The sequence below is a fragment of the Notechis scutatus genome, chromosome 6 (genome assembly GCF_049901735.1).
Source record: "Notechis scutatus isolate UNSWTSFEM ecotype Mainland chromosome 6, rNotScu1.2, whole genome shotgun sequence".
NCBI classification, from domain to species: Eukaryota; Metazoa; Chordata; class Lepidosauria; order Squamata; family Elapidae; genus Notechis; species Notechis scutatus.
Window position 1 is genome coordinate 82,345,492 of NC_142014.1, and position 15,909 is coordinate 82,361,400.

The 15,909-nt window shown below is 45.8% G+C and overlaps 1 protein-coding gene across 1 annotated transcript in view; it reads left to right on the top strand.

Moving 5' to 3' along the window:
• The first annotated feature begins 2,605 nt into the window (after positions 1-2,605).
• LOC113428112 (golgin subfamily B member 1-like) overlaps positions 2,606-15,909 on the top strand; it is a 38,645-nt gene continuing 25,341 nt past the window's right edge. Inside the window, 7 exon segments of the mRNA XM_087968988.1 lie at positions 2,606-2,662; positions 6,179-6,455; positions 7,862-8,017; positions 10,088-10,270; positions 10,846-10,986; positions 12,761-12,874; positions 15,123-15,236. Coding sequence (XP_087825114.1) covers positions 6,366-6,455; positions 7,862-8,017; positions 10,088-10,270; positions 10,846-10,986; positions 12,761-12,874; positions 15,123-15,236 — 798 coding nt within the window. The 5' untranslated portion in view covers positions 2,606-2,662; positions 6,179-6,365.

Here is a 15,909-nt window from a genome sequence, read left to right on the forward strand (position 1 = left end):
CTCTCCCCCTTTCTTTTTCTCCCTTCTTTCCTTTTCTCTTCCCCTTCCTTCCCATCTCTCTTTTTCTCCCCTTTCCTTTCTTTTCCTTACATTTTCATCTCTCCCTTTCTTTTTCTCCCTTTTATTTCCTTTCCCCCCTTCCCATCTCTCTTTTTCTCCCTTTTCCTTACATTTTCATCTCTCCCCCTTCTTTTTCTCCCTTCTTTCCTTTTCTCTTCCCCTGCCTTTCTATCTCTCCTTTTCTCCCTTTTCCTTTTCTTTCTCGCCTTTCCTTACTTTTTCATCTCTCCCTTTTTTCCCTTTTCTTTCCTTTTTTCCCCTTCCCATCTCTCTCTTTCTCCCTTTTCCTTTCCTTTTCCTTATTTTTCATCTCTCCCCCTTTCTTTTTCTCCCTTCTTTCCTTTTCTCTTCCCCTGCCTTCCTATCTCTCTTTTTCTCCCCTTTCCTTTCTTTTCCTTACATTTTCATCTCTCCCTTTCTTTTTCTCCCTTTTATTTCCTTTCCCCCCTTCCCATCTCTCTTTTTCTCCCTTTTCCTTACATTTTCATCTCTCCCCTTCTTTTTCTCCCTTCTTTCCTTTTCTCTTCCCTGCCTTCCTATCTCTCCCCTTTTCTCCCTTTTCCTTTTCTTTCTGCCTTTCCTTACTTTTTCATCTCTCCCTTTTTTCTCCTTTTCTTTCCTTTTTCCCCTTCCCACCTCTCTCTTTTTCCCTTTTCCTTTCCTTTTCCTTACATTTTAATCTCTCCCCCTTTCTTTTTCTCCCTTCTTTCCTTTTCTCTTCCCCTTCCTTCCCATCTCTCTTTTTCTCCCTTTCCTTTCTTTTCCTTACATTTTCATCTCTCCCTTTCTTTTTCTCCCTTTTATTTCCTTTCCCCCTTCCCATCTCTCTTTTTCTCCCTTCTTTCCTTTTCTCTTCCCCTGCCTTCCTATCTCTCCCTTTTCTCCCTTTTCCTTTTCTTTCTTGCCTTTCCTTACTTTTTCATCTCTCCCTTTTTCTCCCTTTTCTTTCCTTTTTAACCCTTCCCATCTCTCTCTTTTTCTCCCTTTTCCTTTCCTTTTCCTTATTTTTTCATCTCTCCCTTTCTTTTTCTCCCTTCTTTCCTTTTCTCTTCCCCTTCCTTCCCATCTCTCTTTTTCTCCCTGTGAGATTGTGGCTAAGAAAAACCACCAGGATTCAAAGTTGATCCAAGGAAAAAGGCTTTATTGTAGCATTTCTGCAGAAACGGGTTCCTGCCCTGGCAGGTGGGAGGAACGAAAGGCAAAGCTTAAAGGCTCTACTCTTATACCCAAAACTACCCCCTACTACTCCCCCCCCAGTATACAAATGGCTTGATTTACAATCTATCTTTCAGGATACAAGTTACATTTTATTATCTTTCATGGTGCCTAGCTCGTAACAGACACTTCTTTATCCGGTATCTAGCATTTCAAAGGCATTCCAAAATGTGTGATAGTTCCCAGCACTTCAAAAACATTCCAAGATCAGTTCTAATCAGTGCTTGATACCACATTTCCTTACTTCAAAAGGAAAACCTCCCTTTTTCATCTTGAGTTTTGAGTCATAAAATGAATACACTTCCCACATCCCCTTTCCTTTCTTTTCCTTACATTTTCATCTCTCTCCCTTTTCTTTCCTTTTTTCCCCTTCCCATCTCTTTTTCTCCCTTTTCCTTTCCTTTTCCTTACATTTTCATCTCTCCCCTTTTCTTTTTCTCCCTTCTTTCCTTTTCTCTTCCCTTTCCTTCCTATCTCTCTCCCTTTTTCTCCCTTTTCCTTTTCTTTCTTGCCTTTCCTTACTTTTTCACCTGTTCCTTTATTTTTCTCCCTTTTCTTTCCTTCCCCCTTCCTTTCTCTTTTTCTCCCTTTCCCTTTTCTTTTTCTTTTCCTTACTTTTTCATCCTTTCTTTCCTTCCTTTCCCTTTTTTCTTTATTTTTCTCTTTCTTTCCTTTCTTTTTTCCTTCCTTCCTTCTTATCTCTTGCCCTTTGTCTCCCTCTTTTTTCTCTCCTTTTCTTCCATTCCTTTTTTATTTATTACATATATATGCCTCCCATCTCACTCTACAAAATCTGTTGAAAAGGGTTGATTATTAAATAAATTTAAAAAATTAAGAAATAAATAAATATCAAAAATGATTTTTTCAAGCTTTTCTGCCTTTCGAAGCTTCATGGATTGGCCGAGGCGAGACCTCAAATATTAACATAAATTAACATATGCAAATCGATGCCCTCACCCTCCACTGGACGGGGACGGTTTAACTTTTTTTCTACCCGCCCCCCGCCCCCTTCGACTTCGATTGGTCCCTTCTTCCAGGCGGCACGGCCGCCGATTGGTTCCGAGCGGCACGAGCGCCTTCTTCCCATTGGCTTCCTTTGGTTTGTTTTGGTGCGGGCAGGGCGGCGCCGAAGTGCGTTTGTTCATTGGTGGAAAAAGAGGCGTGACCCGGGCAGCACTTCTGCCTGGCGAAACCACAGCAACAGGCCAAGCCGCGCCGAGCGATTGGACAAAGAAGCGGTCTGTCTCGACTACAGTCCATTCCTATTGGTCAAGAGCGGAGAGAAAGAGGCGGGGATTGGAAGTGAGGCAGCCGGAAGTGCCGAGAGGCCAGAGACCGGGGCGCTTCCGGTGCTGATGTGGCCGGAACCCGGCGGCGCGTCGGAGCGGTGAGTCTCGTCCGGGGTCGCCGCTTCTCTCCGCCTTAAGGCCCCCCTCCTCAAGGCTCTGGGCGGAGGCCGCAATTCTGCAGGAGCAGCTGCCGGGGCTGCACCGGTTGGGCTCCGGCCTGCTTCGACCTCGGGGCGTCCTCCCGGCCAGGGGATCCAGAGGGCGCGGCAGGCGGAGACCCAACCGGTGCAGCAGCAGAGCCTCCCTCCCTTCCCTCCCTGCAGGTGGATTTTTAAAAAAAAGCTCCTCGGAAGGCCGGGCGGTGGGAGGAGGAGGAGGAGGAGGGCGGGCCTCTACGGGGACCGGCTTGCGGACCTCGGGGTGTCCCCTTGGGATACGCGCCTTCTTCTGCCCAGGAAGCCTTCGACCCCCCCTTCGAGCACGGATGAAATGACCTAGTTTGGCCGCGAAACGTCTGCAAGGAAAGGACCAAGCTCAGAGAAAGCACCAGGGAGCCCCCCCTGCCTCTGTGTGTGTGTGTGTAGATATATGGATAGATGCATAAATGGAAAGACACAGACCGAAAGAAGGTAATAGATAATTACAAATAGATGGTAGATTACATAGATTGACATAGACAGAGAGATAAATAGATGGATGATAGAGACAGACGGATTTTATATAGAGAGATATAGACATATAGATGGACGGATGGATAAATATATGCATAGACACAGACCAAAAGAAGATAATAGATAATTATAAATAGATGATTAGATAGATTGATACAGAGAGATAAGATGGATGATAGAGACAGACAGATTATAGAGATGGATGGATGGATAGGTAGATGGATAGACAGACTGATAGATGATAATTATAGATGTTAGATAATTATAAATATAAATAGATGGATAGACAGACAGACTGATAGATGATGGATAATTATAAATATTAGATGATAGACAAATAGATGGATGATAGAGACAGACAGATGATATATAGACATATAGATAGAGAGATGGATGGATAAATATATGGATAACAACGAAAGAGATAATAGATAATTATAAATAGATGATTAGATAGATTGATACAGACAGATAAGATGGATATAGAGACAGCGATTATAGAGATGATGGATAGGTAGATGAAGACAGACGATAGATGATAATATAGATGTAGATAATTATAAATATTGATGACAGACGACTGATATGATGATATTATATATTGACAACATAGATAGAGAGATAGATGATAAATGATAGCAGAAGAAGATAATAGATAATTATAAATAGATGATTAGATAGATTGATACAGACAGATGGATGATAGAGACAGATTATAGATATAGATGGAGGGATAGGTAGATGAATAGACAGACTGATAGATGATAATTATAGATGTTAGATAATCATAAATATAAATAGATGGATAGACAGACAGACTGATAGATGATGGATAATTATAAATATTAGATGATAGACAGATAAATAGATGGATGATAGACAAGACAGATGATATATAGACATATAGATAGATGATAGATGGATAAATATATGGATAGACACAGACAGAAAGAAGATAATAGATAATTATAAATAGATGATTAGATAGATTGATACAGACAGATAAGATGGATGATAGAGACAGACGGATTATAGAGATAGATGGATGGATAGGTAGATGGATAGACAGACTGATAGATGATAATTATAGATGTTAGATAATTATAAATATAAATAGAAGATAGATGGATAGACAGACTGATAGATGATGGATAATTATAAATATTAGATGATACATATAGACAGACCTATATAGAGATGGATGATAGATTAGACAGACAGACTGACAGATAGATATCATATCTTCCTTTCCTATCAATTTATAGAAAGCGTTCTGGCCCTCAAGGTCCTCAATTTGCGTATGACCATAGATGCAAATAAACGGCATAATATGTGCCCTCTTGCACATCTTTTCTTTAGGGCCATACTCCAATTGCGACTAGGACTAGTTCATTATGTTGAGGGCCAGAATGCTTTCCATAAATTGATGTGAAAGGAAAGGAGGAGGAGTTATCACTTTGTGACTAAACAGCGTATGGTACTCCTGTGCCATTTATACCTCACTTGAATGATGTGACTTCATGTGAGCAGCTAATCTGAATCGTGCCTTAAGCAGTGACCTAAAAGCTGACTCTGTTCTTTCCTTTTGAAGAGGGTCCCCTCTGTGACATGAAATGGGTCAGATCTGATGAGGACTAGCACCTTGCTGGGAACTTCCTTTCCTTCCACCAGAACGTACTGTGGCTCTCCAGGATCCTAGCAGTTGTTTAACTGTTGGAACATCCCTCCCCGTTTATGGCTCTTTTATTTAACCTTGGCGGTGTGAGAGCATAGAATGGATGGGATTCGGGGAGAACCTTGCGGGCGCTCTCCCAAAATGGCTGCCAGGGTTTTGCTGCATTCATTGCAGGGCTTCCCAAACTGGTGGCTATACACTGATTCCCCAGAATGTTTTTCCAGGACCTCGGTCTTTTTTCCCTGGGCAATGGGCATATTTCATTGAATTAGAACATCCAGAAGCTCCAGTTGGTGCAAAATGCAGCGGCCCGCATGGTTCTGTGCAGAGCACATGTGTCACCTCTCCTGTGGGAGCTGCATTGGTTGCCGACTTGCTTCCGGGTGCAATTCAAGGTGTGCTGGCTGTCACCTTTAAAGCCCTCAATGGCTTGGGACCAGGTGATCTGAGGGACCGTCTCTTGCCGGTCACATCTCCCCGACCCATCAGAGGCAGGGAATGTTGTGGGTCCCGTCCCTGAGGAAGATACACCTGGTGGGACCCAGAGGAAGGGCCTTCTCCGTGGTGGCTCCCTCTCTCTGGAATATCATCCCCCCAGAGATCAGAATGGCCCCCTCTCTAATACTCTTCCAAAAGGCGCTGAAGACCTGGTTCTGCCAGCGGGCCTGGGGAACCCAGAGTGGGATGGAGCCTATGAAATGGCTCGTGTGATCTACTGTCATCGGGGCGGGGTGAGAGTTGGGGGTGTGTGTGATTTTTTATTTATTTATTTTCCAGATTTTGTTCTACTGTACTTTACTCATTTATTTGAATATGTATATATAAAATATGAATATATATATACATACATACATACATACATACATATACATATACATATACATATACATATACATATACATATTTTCTGAGGTTCTCGCGGGTATTTGTATGTGGCTCTTTGGTTATTTGGGTTTTCTCCCACGTAAAATTGGAAGTATCTAGGCAACGTTTCGATGAAGTCTCATTCATCATCTTCAGGCTTCTGTCTTCAGCTCTGTGCTTAGGTGGCAATATAAATTCAATAAATAAATAATATTTCACCCAAAGTCACTTGGGTGGCTATAGAAACTGAAATGGAATAAATTAGCCAAACGAAGGCAGAGTTGCAGGCCTTTTCTAAGGATGTGCGCAGGAAATCTTTCCCTCTGGGACATCCACGCAGAGCTGGTGTTTGCTGTGTAGTGTGTCAGCTTTTACTCTGGGTTCAATTATGATTGTTGTTGCAGAAAAACCAACGGCCAGGGGGAAAAAAAAACCGGTGTGCACCTCGGCAGCCTATTGGAGACCCCCGGCTGCTTGCAAGCTGCGACTCCTTCCTTCTCTGGACCTTCTGCGCTCCTTTTATGCTCCAGCTGACCTCCTCCTCCTCCTCCTCCTCCTCCCTCTGTGCCGCTGGTTGCCTGGAAGGTGAAGATGCTCAGCCGTTTGTCGGGGCTGGCCAGCACCGTCCTGCACGAGCTCTCGGGGGACGGAGAAGATGCCGGGACAGCGCCGTCCCCCGCCGTAAGTCGCCTGTTCTCTCCCGGACCAGTTTGGCAATGAGGAAGTTGGTCCAATCCAACTCAGTCTCTTCTTAGAAGCCTCCAGTAATGGAGCACCTACAGCTTCAGTGGGAATAAAGCTGGAAGGGACTTTGGAGGCCATCCAGTCCAGCCCCCTGCCCAAGCAGGAGACCCTATATCGTTTCAGACAAGTGGCTGGTCCAGTCTCTTCTTGAAAACCTCCAGTGATGAAGCACCCACAACTTCTGGTGGCAAGCAGTTCCCCTGGTTAATGGTCCTCACTGTTAGGAAGTTTCTCCTGAGTTCCAGGTTGCTTCTCTCCTTTTTTATTTTCCATCCGTCGTTTCTTGACTTGCCTTCCGTTGTTTTGGAGAATAGCTTGACCCCCTTCTTCTTTGGGGAGGCGAGCCATTCCACTGGTTAACTGTTCGTACCGCAAAGAAATTTCTGCTTAATTCTAGGTTGGATCTCTCCTTGCTTTGGGGCAAGTCAGCCTACCATTACCGGCCGCCTTTTATTCAAAGCCAGCATTCTTCATTGTTCTTGAGTCAATTGGATGCTGGAACATGGACAGGGTCAAGCTGGTATCAAATTGAATGGCTGTGTCAACTCTCTAAATTAAGTAACTAAAGATAAGACAATCTTGAGTCCTTTGGAGCTGCCCAGAGTCACCTTATCAGTGGGGCAGCATATAAGTATAAATAAAGTATGAGAAATAAATAAAACAGTGGTACAGTGGCCTGGTGGTGGAGCTCTCGCCTCACCATCAGGAGGCTGTGAGTTCGATCCTTGGTAGAAGCCGATATTTCTCTTTCTGGGGACAATGAAAATATATCTGCTGAGCAAAACTCCACATTGGTGACAGGAAGGGCATCCGGCCAGTAAACACTCAGCTCCATTCAGTTGCCCAGATTCCACCCCACAAGGGATTGTGGGCTCGTTAAAAGATAAACAAAATAAAAGATAAACAAAATAAAAGAAAATTAATAAAAAGATAAATAAAAAGATAAATAAAGCAGCAGTCAGCACCGCTTAATAATCTAGCAGGCAACCTATTCCGCATTTATATTTAATTTTAGTTTGATTTAGTTATCTTAGCCCTCAGCTTCAGAGGAAATAGGTAGTTTTTTAAACCTTTGAGAGTTGCTCATTTGTGGCAGAATGGACAGGTTGACCTTTTCAAAAAAAAAAGAAAGGGACAATGAAGGGTACCTGGGCACTGTGTCTGGCCTCCTTTGTGCCTCACCCCCCCTCCATAGGCAGCACTAAATGAATGGTGGGCCCCTTGTTCCTTCTCGGACATTCATGTGACACCAACCCTCGTTTGGAGACCGAGAGCTTGGAAAGCTGCGGGGTGACTTAAGAACTTCTGCTTCCTGTTTCCCTCTCCTCCCCCCTCCCCCACAGGGACCGGAGTTTGAATCCAGCCAGCAGAACATGGAGGAGGAGAGCCCAGAAGATGTGCTGGAACGGCTGGCCCACATGGAGAAGCTGGTGGCGCAACTGAAGACACTGTTGCGGGAGAAGGACGCTCAGCTCCATCAGAAGGATGCCATGCTTGAGGTGGGTGGAAAGCGGATGCCCTCTTTCTCCGGGACAGGAACTTCAGTGTGTGTGTGTGTGTGTGTGTGTGAAGATGGGACTAGAACTCGCAGCCTCCTGATGATTGGCCCAAAGTCACCTGTTGTCATGCCCCTGTCGGAGTCTGAATCTGAGGAGGAAGACGAACAGCTGACAGGGAGTGGGAGTGTGGCTCCGTTGGCTGTGGAGGAAACTGGGGAAGGGCAAAGTCCATCTGGGCAGAGCAGGGGAGAGGTAGAACAAGGGAGGGGGATTTCAGAGGAAGATCCAGGCCCACCCCCTCTTCATCCCTGGGCACGCAGGGAAGAACGGAGAAGGGAGCAATGTGGGCTGCGTGGCTTATGGGGAAGGAAAGGGCCCTGATTCCCTTCATTAGCCACACCTGGGAATGAGAGTTTAAAAGAGACGCAAGCTGAGTGCGGTGTCTTCTGGGAACAAACATGAGTTTATCTTGTGTTGACTTTGCTTATCTGCATTCCTGGCTTCCTCCCAACCGTGTTGAATTATTGCCATGCCTTTACATCTGGAATTCTTGCTCCTGCCCTGCCGGATTAATTACCTCCTTTTGCCTTGATTGGACTTTAAGTTACAGTTTTTGTTGACCACATTTTGGACTTGATTCTCTGCAGCCAAAGGCTGTTCTTGAGAGAGTTTTTCTCCAGCCCAGAAGGTAACCAGGACATTTGGGGCAAAGTTGGAGCTAATAAAGGGACTCCCACTGATTATCTGACTGGGTTGCCTTTGTGCCACGCCCCTTTGGGTCCTCACACCTGTTGGCTTTCATGCCTAAAGGCGAGACTAGAACTCCCAATCTTCTTCTGATTGGCTCAAATTCACCCAGCTGGCTTTATTTATGACAACTGATGTTTACTTCTGGTTTTCAGCAACAAATACCCTATATTGAATAAAGAATTAACTTAATGGTGGGGTGGAAGTTTTAGCAGTTATCAGCAATGGGCTGTGCCTTGCCCCAGACTGTGCTGTTACACTTGGACAAGGTTGCCCCCCCTATTTCCTGCTGCATTTTGGGGCATGGGGGGGGGGGGGAACATAAGAACATTAGGATGGGTAGCGGGCTTGCTATATTTAAAAGGTGAAAAGCGATTCCCTAGAAGGAATTTTTTTATTAAAAAAAAACAAAACAGGCTGGAAATCTTTCATGTGAAAACTTTGGCTACAGTAAAATTGTATATTTTTAGTTCGGCTGCAGCCGGTCCTTGACCTGGGACTGTAATGGAGCCTGCCTATTCCAATTGTAAGTTGTGACGGTTGTAGAGCAGGTCATCAAGTGACCAGACCTGATTTGATGGCCTTTTGAGGGGCACCTGTTAAATGAATACCATGATTGTTTAAGGTGGCTCCTTTGTTTGCTATGAGGTGTTGCAAAAAAAAAAAAAAAACCAGAAGTAAACACTGGTTTTAGTAAAAAAAAAACAAAAAACCATCAAAAATAAAGCCAGCTGGGTGACTTTGAGTCAATCACCAGGAGACTGTGAATTCTACTCCTACTTTAGACCTGAGTGCTGGTTGGGTGATTCTGGGCCAATCCCCAGGAGGTGGTGAGTTCTAGTCCCACTTTAAGGCAGGAAAGGCAGACTTTCGGCCAATCTCCAGGAGACAGGGAGTTCTAGTCCCACCTTTTGGGCCAATCACTGGGAGATGGCGAGTTCTAGTCCCCGCCCTTAGGCAGGAAAGCCTGCTGGGTGATTTGGGGCCAGTTCTTCTCTTTCAGCTCAACCCACCTTACGGGAGGGGAAAAAGGAGGAAGGTGTCCTTGTGTCATTTGTGAAAGTAATAGAGGTGGGATATAAATCAATAAATAAACTGCAGAGGGGAGGTCACCTGGCCCTACAGGAATCGCCCCCAAACACCCCCAGCTTGTCCTTCTGGGCTGAAAGTGCCGGATCTCTCCTCCCCCCGGTGCAGAGGACATCACTCTCCCTCCCCAAACCCCTCCGCTCAGATCAGGGTCTCCGGACGTCCCCCTCCAAGGCTGCCCCCGACACCCCCGGGACTCTCGCCCCTGTGTGTGACGTTGTGGCTCCCCTCCAGGAGGAGAGGCAGGCGGCCGAGGCAAAACTGCTGAAGCTGAAGCTGCAGGCTAAAGTGAAGGTGGCCCACCTGAACAAGCGCATCGAGGAGCTGGCGGCCCAGGGAGGGGCAGCACCTGCCGAGGGCAGCCGGAAGAGCCCCGCCTCCTGTCCAGGTGAGCCCCCCCCCCTCCACCGGGACCAAGTCATCCATCTCCAAGCCAGGCGGGACGAAGGAGAAGCTTTCCTGCGGATCAGCTGTCCCTCCTAATGTCTCTTTTTTTTAAAAAAAATATATATTTTTATGGAGTTTCTTTTTTTGACATCATAAAACATCATGGTTTCGATAGCGTTCTTGGCATCCATACAGGTTTTTGGTTTAAGTATCATCATACATTATATTACATTTGTCTAATATTAACGAATAACTTCAACTATGATTACTATCCTTCTATCTTCGTATAATTTACAAGTTTATGTTTTACTCTCTTAAGGACTATTCCAGTTAGGTTTCTTGTCTCACTTCTTAGTTCTGTTTGTTAACCATGTAGGCCCTCCTAATTGTCTTTCTTGGCTGACGGATGGGGTCCCACTCGGCCACGGGGAGCCCTTCCCATACAGAGAGACCCTCTGCCCACTTCCTCTGGCCAACGTACCCCCCTCCGATAACACATGGACCCAGGGGAGTTTTGGCTAAAACATGAAACCATTTGAAAAGTCCAGGGGTGCCCAAATCTTCTCCAAAATCTCCCCTACCTCTCTTCTCTTCTGCGCCATCAGGGTGACCACAGCCTAAGCGAGGGGCCGGTGGACGAGACGGGCGCGCTCAGGAGGCAGCTTCAGGAGCAGGAAGAAACGGTGAGGGAGCTCCGAGGGCAGCTGCAGGAAGCGACGGGAAGACTCGGGGATGCCCAGGCCCAGGTAGGGAATCCGAGATGCTCCCCTGGGCCTTTTTGGGGTGGTTTCCTGGCCTCTTGGGATCTTCTCAGGCCGATATTGGCAAGGGAACATGAGTAGAGTAGAGTAGAGTAGAGTTGAGTAGAGTAGAGTAGAGTAGAGTAGAGTAGAGTAGAGTAGAATATTCTTTATTGGCCAAGTGTGATTGGACACACAAGGAATTTTTCTTTGGTGCAAATGCTCTGAGTGTACATAAAAGAAAAGAGACATTCGTCAAGAGTCAAGAATCTACTCGTAATAATAGTCGTAGGGTACAATAAGTAATCAAATCATACTAGGAAATAGTCAATATAGATTGTAAGGATACAAGTGACAAAGTTACAGTCATCCAGTCACAAATGGGAGGGGATGGGTGATAAGGAGTGATGAGAAGATTGACAGTAGTAGTAGTGCAGACTTAGTAGATAGTTGGACAGGGCTGAGGGAATTATTACTCAACGACAGTAAATTATAGATTTCTAGGTGTTTTCTCTGGTGAAATTCGTATAACTTGTCCAGCAATGCTCTGGCATTTCCATACACAGTTTAAAATTGTGGTCCAAAGTTGCCTGCTAAAGCATGCTGCCAGTTTTGGTCTAGTGGTTAAGATGCCAGACTAGAAAGCGGGAGAATGTGAGTTCTAGTCCCACCTTAGGCATGAAAGCCAATTGGCTGACTTTGGGCCAATCACCAGGAGATTGAGAGTGCTAGTCCCGCCTTAGGCATGAAAGCCAATTGACTGACTTTGGGCCAATCACCAGGAGGTGATGAATTCTAGTCCTGCCTTTGGCATGAAAGCCAGCTGGGTGTCTTTAGGCCAATCACTCACTCACTCTCTGCCAACCCACTTCACAGGGTGGTGGTTGTGGAGACAACAGAAGAAGGAAGGTGTGTTGGACATGTTCCCCACCTTATCTGTAGAAATAATAAAGGGGAGATACGAATAAAATAATGCATAAAACAGGAGCCACAGCCTCTCAAGAGGCACCCGGTGGATGATGGATACCCTGTATGGGAGAGTTTTGCCTCCAGGTGCCTGGCACTGTTGTCCCCAGTTCGGGTCTGAGCCCGGTGCCGAAGCCAATGATGGACGCCAGACACGAGGTGAAGGTTTTGCTGATTGCTTTTTATTGGAGTCCTCCAAGGAAAAGGGGCTCCTGGTCAAAATGCCAAGAGCCCAGAACAAAGGATAGAGCCAAGTTTTATACATTTTCTCTAAGGGAGAAGGTGGGACAAAGCGAGATAATAAGAAATATCATCTAATAAACATTTCAGTAATAATTCTACGATTTGTTCTATTGGTCTCTAGCTGTCCCTATTCCTAAGTCTTGGCTAATGAATGCCCTAGGAGTTACCTAATACACATTTGATTTGCTCCAGGCCTAACTTTTAGCTGAGGTCTGCAAGTTGTCAAACTCGTGTTAACTTTCATCAGCTCTCCAATTAGCCAGGATGGTTACGAGATTTACACAGGCATATCTCCTGTGGATAAGCATTCTTTGTTCTTGCCAGGCAGACTCCACAATGACAGGCCTCCTGATTTACTTTCAAGTGTGTGTATGACCTGGCTTTATTTTAGCAGACGGTCCATCAGCCACCTTTGAACCCAAAGCATTTTCCCAACTTCCCAGCTGCGCATGGAAGGGGATCGTTTTAGCACTGTCTCTTTTCCGCTCGGAGGCTCCAGTGGTTTCCATCGATTCCCCTGAGGCTTCCCCATTGTAATAATCCTCCTTATGTTTTATTCTTCTCTCGGCAGATCAGCTGCCTTCAAGGGGACGTGCTGGAGAAAGAGTCACTCCGCGAAGAACAGGCTCTCCAGCTTCAGGCAGAAATCCACCAGGCAGAGGCCCGCCAAGCCGAAATGCAGCAGGTGGGTTGGGCTCTGGGAAAGCTGCCCGCGATTTACAGGCGGTTTTCAACTTGCAGTTCATGTAGGGACCGAAGTTACAACGGCGCTGAAAAAAAAAAATGTGACTCACGACTGTGTTTCACAGTTAACGACGGCTGCAGTATCTCCATAGCCCAATAAGGGTCTCCAAACATGGCCAAGTTTAAGGCTTGTGGACTTCCAGCTCCCAGAATTCCTGAGCTAACATAACTGGAGGAGGAATTCTGGGAGCTGAAGTCCACAAGACTTCAAGCTGTCACGTTTGAAAACCCCTGCCATAGCCACACGATCAAAATTCAGAGGCTTGGCAACCGACTCGAAGTTACGACGCTTGCAGTGTCCATGATTCCCCGTTTGCAGCCTTCCAATGAGCAAAGTCAGTTGGCTTTGGGAGCCAGTATTAACTAACCAGTATTAACTAGCCAGTATTAAGGGGGGGGAGCCAGTATTAACTAACTAAACAGCTATAACTTTCGGTCACTAAATGAACTGTAAGTCAAGGACCACCTCAGCTTCCAAGCGCTTCATTAAGCGACTGTTTGACGTTTCAGTGGCCCTGAAAAGGGGGCAACCCATAATAATCATGCTTTTACACTGGTACACCACAGAGTTGCGTCTGGAGTCCCTTACTCTATACTCTTTACGTGCATGACTACATTTCCACTCATGCTAGTAATGCTATTGCTAAATTTGTAGATGATACGATAGTGGTGGGACTCGTTTCCAGGGGGCAGGATGAGTCTGCCTACCGAGACGAGGTGGACCAACGGTTGCTTTCGTGGTGTGGAGACAATAACTTGGTCCTCCACACCACTAAGACCAAGGAGCTGATAGTGGACTATACAGAAGGAACAGATCAGACATCCAGCCCTTGCTTCTCAAGGGAGACCGAGTGGAGCAAGTGGACAGTTTTAAGTTTCTGGGTGTTACCCTAAAAGAGGACCTGACCTGGGGGGCTCACATTGCAGCCCTGGTCAAAAGGGCCCAGCAGAGATACTACTACCTGGGACTTCTCAGGAAACAACAACCGAATGAAAAACTGCTGGTGACCTTCTACCGCTACACCATAGAGCAGGGGTCCCCGGACTGGTACCGGTCCGTGGATCATTTTTTACCGGGCTGCAAAGCTTGGGCGCTGCCATCTTGTTTCGACGGCGTTTCCGGGTTTTTGGTTGCTTTCGGGTTTTCGGTTGGAAAGCGTTTGCTCGCGCCTTAGTTTCGTCGAAGAGGGGGGGGCGGCTTCAAACGAAGAGCCGTCCCGATGGCAGTGGAGTCTCGCGTTATTCAGGTACCGGTCCGTGGAAGAATAAATAATCGTGAAACCGGTCCCTGGTTCAAAAAAGGTTGGAGGCCACTGCCATAGAGAGTATCTTAACTTACTGCACCTCTGTATGGTTTGCCAATTGCACAGTGGCAGATAGGACAGCGCTCCAGAGGGTTAACTTCATTGCCCAGAAGATCATGGGTTGCCCTCTCCCCTCTTTGGAAGAGCTTTAGAGCTCCCGCTGCCTTAAGAAAGTTCAAAACATCCTCAAAGATCCATCTCATCCTGGGCACTCCCTTTTTTTTTAACTATTACCATCTGGCAGATGGTACAGGAGAATAAAAACAAGCACAAATAGGCTGAAAAACAGCTTCTATCCCAGGGCAGGAGCTCTGTTGAATTGTACTGTATGGTGCAATATTAAGGCAATATCAAGGGCTTTCAATTCAATGTGTGGAGTGTGAAGGATGTGTGTGTGTGTTTATTTTCATGGTCATGATGTGCCCTGAAGATGGTATTTAATTTCGTTGTATGAGGTGCAGTGACAATAAACTAAACTAAACCTATGACCATGGCATGGTCATGTGATCAAAATCTGGCTGCTTGGCAGAAGAATCAAAATTTGGATCTCGGCAACCGGCTCCTACTTATGACGGTCACACAGTCCCGGGAAGTGTCACGTGATCCCCTTTTGTGACCTTCTGACAAGCAAACTCAAGGGGGAAGCCAGATTCGGTTAACGACCGAGCTATCAACTGCAGAGATTCACTTACCCAAAATGGGGCAAAACTCACAGAACAAATGTCACTTAACAACATAAATTTTGGGCTCAGTTGTTGTCGTAAGCCGAGGATTCCCTATATCCAGAGGCAAAGCCAGCTGTGAGAAAAATCTGTATTTTAGTCTTGTGGCTTTTGAACCCCTTTTTTTTTGGGGGGGGGGGTCCCTCTTTCTCTCTCTCCACAGAATCTGAGGCACCTGCAGCGAAAAGTGGAGGAACAAGAGGAGGCTTTGCTGGGCCGGACACAGGTGGTCGAACTGCTGCAGCAGGAACTGAATGTCATTCAGGGGGAAAAGCAGGTATCGCCCCGGGGTTTCCCCAACCCAAAAATAATATTGCATTTTATTGCATGCTGGAGCTGCCCTGGAGTCGCTCTCGGTTTGCAAAATAATAATAATCCAGGGGCAAAACTCGTCCCTGGCTTTTAAATAAAACAAATCAACATTTTAATATTGACCTACGGTCAGGCGGAAAAAACGAACGACCATTGAAGACTTTGTTTTAAAAACAGGAAGTTTGTTCAGAGTATCGTAACGTAAATTCAGCGCTAGAAAAGCAAACACAGATGGCTGAGGCTTCCTTTAACTTCTTTATAAACACAAGAAGTAAATTTTACAATACCAGTTGTAGATTTCTCCAGCATGGAGCAAACTCAAACAGAAGCAGATATGTTACAGGTTCAGAGTGGAGCTCTACTTTTCGGCAAGCAAGTTAGTTTCTCTCTCACTTTAGAGCTAAGCACAGAACCCAGGTAAACCATGTCCAGATTCTCTCTCTAAGTTTCACCCTTCAACTCAGCTCTCATTGGCTGACCTCTATTCCAGTTCATGAATATACTCTGACAAAGCCTCCGCTGGACTTTTGGCTGAAAGAAAAAAGGGGAAAAAAAGACAGAACTGGGGATTTAGGGATTTGAGGATTAGAAAGGGTTAGAGAGGAAAGAGGTGGCAATTCCTTGATGCGAGGAAGAGC